Below are 6,000 nucleotides of genomic sequence, written 5' to 3' on the forward strand. Positions count from 1 at the left end.
TTCTCCTTGCATGGCTCTGCAATAAACCCTTCTCTGCTCCAACCTCTGACGTTTTGGTTTGCATGGCCTCACTGTGGGTCGGGCACACAAATGTGCATTCGGGAACACAGTGGCACTCAAAGAAAAAGAAAGCCTCCCAGGCCACAGTCAGCCATTTTTTCATGTAAACACATAAGATTTAATGAAAGGAATATGATTTGTGAGCTGGAAGAGACTCCATCTTGGAGCAAGGGCCAAGGTCCCTCTCCTCCTTTCTATTGTTTGCTTCTTTCTTCTCTCCCATATTGTCTCTCCTATTTTTCTTTTGAATGATCAAAATCTTTTTAATGCTGTGTGTTATCAGTCAAAATGAACAACCCACAGAGAGACACTATCTCCAGCCCCAAGGATGGGAACCACAAGTGTGATGGTGATGGTGATGGTGATGGTAGTGGTGATGGTGGTAGTGATGGTGATGGAAGCATGACAAAGACAGGATTTGTTTTTCTGTTTTATGCACTTCTATATCCAGACACCTGACACAAATTAGGCACTCAGTAAATATTGGTTGGATGAGTGAAGTGGCGGGAGAAACAAGGATAGGATGGGGAACAGCTTGGGTTGGGGGCAAGAAAACACAGTCAGAGATGGTGGAAAGTTTGAGTCCAGCTCATACGGAAGAGATAGGGAGAAAAAAGCTACAGATACAAAGAAAGGAAAATGCAAAAACCCAAAGACAAGAAGAGGAGAGAGAGAAGAAGTAATGAATGAGAGAGAAAGGAGGCATGTAGGGAATCATGGACCCTTGTATTTTCTGGATCTAGTAGGAGCTCCAGAAAGAGCCAGCATATGACAGGATGACTCAGCAATTGCCCAGAAATGCTTGCTTAGTTCTCTGCCCATTGATCCCCTGGCTCATAGCAGGTCTGCCCCTAAGCAAGCTTGTTCCTGAGGACCCCAGCATCTTCCCCTTCGACCCAAGCCCTACTTTTTGCTGTCACCATTCATCTCCCAGCTACCTAGACTCAAACTCAGGTGTTTGTATTTTTTCTTGTCCCCAACCCAATCAGTTACAGCATCCTATCCTTCTATCCCTGTTTCTACCACCAATTCATTCAAACAACAAATATTTATCTAGCTAATGGGAACCACTTTGCCCACAGATATCTGGGAGATTACACTGCACGCCTCTCTCTCTTCCCCACTTTCCCCACGTCATCCTGTGACCAGTGGATGCAGGGGTCGAACAGCCTAGCCCCTGGTTCCTGGGCAGGACAAATTCTGTGGTACAATTAACACTCCAGATCTCCCTGTGGGATCAGGCTGAAGCCAGACTTCTCTCGAAGCCACATCCTTTGCCTCGCTTCTTCCCCTGCTCCCTCACTCCCTTACAGATTTCTCCTGAGAGCACCTCTCAATAGAATATCTGTACAAGAATCGCCTTCAGGGCTTCCCTGGTGGCGCAGTGGTTAAGAATCCGCCTGCCAGTGCAGGGGACACGGGTTCGATCTCTGGTCTGGGAAGATCCCACATGCTGCGGAGCAACTAAGCCCGCCGTGTGCCACAACTACTGAGCTTGCGCTCTAGAGCCCGCGAGCCACAACTACTGAAGCCTGAGCTCCTAGAGCCCGTGCTCCACAACAAGAGAGGCCACCGCAACAAGAAGCCTGCGCACTGCAATGAAAGAGTAGCTCCCGCTCACCGCAACTAGAGAAAGCCCGTGAGCAGCATCGAAGATGGAAGGAAGGAAGGGAGGGAGGGAGGAAGGAAGGAAGGAAGGAAAGAAACTGCTAAAAAGTTAAAAAAAAAAAATCGTCTTCACACGCTCTGCTCCTAGGAAATCTGATGTCAGACATGACATTAAACTGATATTCCAAAAGCATAGCTCTGATCATGTCACGCTTTGCACAGGAGTCATCAAATAATCTTTGCTGGGTCCTGAAAACAGGACAGGTATCATAACCGTGATCTGGCCTCCATCTTCTTTTGCAGCCTTAGCTTACTCTGTTCCCCAGACCCAGGTGGCACTGTGGTCAAACTAGACTGCCTGCTATTCTCTAGACCTGCCTTGCGCTTTCTGCCCCTTCTTCTCTATGGTGACCCCACACTGGGGGCCCCCTCCCCGAGCCTCCAGTGGTTAATATCCTCCCAATGCTTCAAGGACTACCTTGTATGGCCTCTCCTTCCAGAAGCTTTCACAGATTTCTCCAGCCACATGTGAACTTCTGCTCAACGTTGAAAACTCCACAGAACTTTGGCGGGCTTCGCCCATGAAATTGATGTCTTAATCTTATTAAATAATTAGGTATATATTTTGCTTCAATCCTTGACTTCCATCTACTACCTGATTCTAAGTGCCTTCAGAACAGGGACTTCAATATTCATCTTTGTTTCTCCTGCTGCATTTAATAGTGTTGTGAACACGTTAGATACTTAAATAGTTCTGAATGATAAATAAAGTAATAAGTGTAGAACTTTTAACAGGGAAACATTTCATGGCTTGGAATAGATCATAAGTGAGAGAAAGTAGGGGAAAAAATGCTTCCCAGCAAAATTCTTCTACTTTTGTAGACAAACGAGATGGAATTTGATTTCCAGGGTCTATTTTCTTATGGTTATGTTCTTGGAGATGCAGCTTTACGTCTAGATGTTAGAAAAATAAATCTTTTACTTTTTTAAGCCCTGAAGACCTCTGATTGCTCCCTGGAAATTTATTTTCAGTGTTGTCCAGACAGGAAAGCCCAGGATAAATGCCAAATAGAAGAGAGGAGAAGTGGTGAATAATAATACCCTTGCTGCTATAAGGTCAACACTCCAGAAAGATGTTTTCAATTTACAGTAACTTTGGATCTGTGATTTGACCAGCCAATCCACAGCACAGGGAAATTCCATTTATGTCTAAAATGGCCTGAGATTTAAGTGTCCTTTAGATAAAGAACACTCTCTTGTTTAATTTTCTCCCAAACTCCTCTACCTGCAGCTTTTCACTGGGGATCTGTTCACGGACAACTCTTTATCCCGTATCTCGCTAAGTGACCAACATGTGAAGGTTAATAATACTGAGTGGAGCGGACCCTGCCCTGGGAGCAGATTCAAGCAGGGCAGAGGCCAAGATCTAGAAAGCCCTGGCACCAAGGCAGGGCCTCTGAAGGAATGAAGGGTGATTAGACAATGGAGATGACGGCCTGGGCTGACTACGACCTCACAGGCTAGGGTGTGGCTCTGCCTGTGCGGGCAGGTTGACATGCGTTCCTGTCTCATTACCACGCAGGCCACACTGGCTGAGAAATCAGAGCCCTGGCAATCAGGGACTAACCATCCTGTTATTCGGTGCTTCAAGGAGCATATGACTTTACCATCAAGAAGGACCATGCCAACTGGATATAATACAATAAAGATTTTAGATATAAAAATCATTGCAATTTACTATGTGAACATTAGACTGGGGCAGAGGGAGGGCTGACCAGCTCTTCAGCTTGCCGAACGTGCAGAGGGAGCATTCTGCTGGAAACCCCTTTAGCATCTTGCTTTCAGTTCTTTCATGTCTATGGTATTATACTGTGCACAAAAGCACTGAGAGTGTGACTGGCTGTGTGTACCGTAGCCAAACTGCTTTGATCTAGTTACAGAATAGCCCTTCCAGAAAGCCAAAGTTTCCCCTCATTTATTCACCAGAGACACACAAGTTTTATGGCAGTAAAAGGTTCGTGCGACTGTAAGAGAGATTCCAAATCAGGCATCCCATGTGGTTTTTGACCCTTTCCACCTGACTGACTTCAAAGAAAAATGTGTCATGTTCTGTCTAGAAAAAGAATAAAGCAACATTGAATTCCCACATCACCTGTTGCTTTGAGGGACAGAAGTCTGCAACGAGAGTTCTGGGTCCTTTCTGGATCAAGGGCAACTTATGAGGCATTTTCTACGTGTGTCGGGGAATGAGCTCAGCCTTTGATGCATACACTCCTTACCTCTGAAGTAGGTATTCAGCTCTCCATGCTGCAGAGGAGGAAATGCAGCCTCAGCGAGCTTACCTACCTTGCCCAAGGTCACCCACATCATTCGGATTCTCAAGACAATGCCCTTGATCATGACACAATACATCCAATCAGTGTGAGGACCACCCTTTTCAACTGACAAGGTCCCAGGGGAATGTTCTAACTTTCTTTCTCTAGGCAAACTGTGATGTGCTTCAAACATTTTTTCTAGTATCTTCATACTCTTGTCATATCCTCATAAGGAAACTGTGACAGTGGGAGGTTTTACGTAACATCAAGCGTGTGAGAGCGAGATCCATGTCCTCCAATGTTTCATGGATTTCAGACATGATCAAGTTCTGCCCTCACTGATGGTCTATCCAGATATTTTTGAACCAGCTAAAAAGGAGGAGGTTGGGGCAGGGAAAGACCAGCAAAAAGAAGGTAGCATTGTTATTCTAAAAAATAGCTAACATTTTTGTGCTTTACAGTTTATAATCCAATATGATCCACACAGTGCCTGAAGCGTATGGGACATGCAGTCATGTGTTCATCCCATTTAACAGATAAAGGATCCGGGTTCAGGCCTATGCCACCTACTAGGTACACAGGGACCCTGAGACCAGACTCCTGTGCTGAAGGAATGCACCCCTGGTCAGACAGTCAGCTAGGAGGAACGCAGATGTGATTCTTCTACACTGCGAGTGTCGATTACTATAGAAAGTTACATAAAAAACACTGTGACACAAAACTCTGTGCTCAGCCCTAGCCTCCCCAGCTCTCTTGAAATTATCAAAGGCCTCTCTCGGAGTTCCTTACACGTGGACTGAGAAACAACGTCCAAGGCAAATTATGGTACCTTAGTTTGAAATCTACACAAGAGAACCACGCATATTTTGCATGTATGCATGCATCCCTTGAAACCATCAAGAAACCGGCACAAAAGACTTAAAAAATGTGAGAAACCAAACTGTAAAGTAAATGGCTAACTTTCTTGTTTGTGGTGATTCATGATCAAAAAGTGAATTTCATAAGAAATCAGTTGGAAAACTTATAATTAGAAGGAGGGATTTACTGACCTATTTATGCCCAACTCAGTTTCTCTAGATTAAAACAAAAATAGTAACAAACAACCCAGCCCCGTACTCACTAAGATAGCAGCAGAAATCATTGATGAGACGGGGCTCCTGAAACAAATCATGTCGAGGGTGATGGCGTCAGCCATATTTTGAATGGGAAGAGATCTCACAGGAACCGGACCTTGGGTGCTGGCAGTTACCATGTCCCTCCCTCTAGGGAAGCCACTGGCAATCTGGTGACAGCTGACGGTGCCACAGACGAAAACCGAAGGACCCAGGCCTACTACCTGAGCACAGGGCGGTCTGAGTTTTTACAGAATTACCTTCACAGACTCCCTTGCTGCTACTTCTCCAGCCATAGCAGCAAGCCAGTTTGGTTCCATAGCGACAGACCCCGGGCTGGAGTGGCGATGCCGACAGCCCGCGACCCCTTGGACTGCGGAGAAAGAGCCACATGTTAGTACTGAGAAAACGGGAAGGGCCACAGAGACTGCCCTGCTACTGTAGGTACAGGAGACGTGACGATTACCTGCTCAGTTTCCATAAACCTGCTACAAGCGCGAGAGCAGATTTTGAAAACCTGGATTCTGGGGTGCCAGCCTCTGCTACCACCTCTTGCCAGCCTTCCCCAGTAATGAGCGTCATCCATTTCCTTCTTCGCCAGGGTTCGAAGAATTGGGTTACATAATCTATAAAAGTAGGACACACAAAAGTGGCCACAAACGTCTGTTTCTGAACCTTGTAGAGGGCCAATTTTCAAATCTGCACTGTACAGACACAGCGGCTACCCAGGTCTGTTTCCACATCAGGGCCAAGTGTGCTGACGTGACTCCCTGGCCCCATGGCTTTGTCCCAGAAAAGAGCGCTGTACTTTTACCCCACTGGCCACCTGGGGACCACTGAACAAACTGGACTCTCGATACACTATAGACGGTTAAAGCTGGGAAGGCTCCAGAGATCTTTCATCA

The 6,000-nt window shown here is 46.0% G+C and overlaps 1 protein-coding gene across 1 annotated transcript in view; it reads right to left on the minus strand.

Annotated features, from left to right (window-relative positions):
* LOC137757659 (epidermal growth factor-like protein 6) overlaps positions 1-5,677 on the minus strand; it is a 41,592-nt gene extending 35,915 nt beyond the window's left edge. The window contains 2 exon segments of the mRNA XM_068534272.1: positions 5,356-5,468; positions 5,562-5,677. Of these exon segments, the coding sequence (XP_068390373.1) occupies positions 5,356-5,468; positions 5,562-5,677 (229 nt within the window).
* Between the last annotated feature and the right edge of the window lie 323 nt (positions 5,678-6,000).

This window comes from Eschrichtius robustus, assembly GCF_028021215.1.
Source record: "Eschrichtius robustus isolate mEscRob2 chromosome Y unlocalized genomic scaffold, mEscRob2.pri SUPER_Y_unloc_1, whole genome shotgun sequence".
In the NCBI taxonomy this organism is placed as follows: Eukaryota; Metazoa; Chordata; class Mammalia; order Artiodactyla; family Eschrichtiidae; genus Eschrichtius; species Eschrichtius robustus.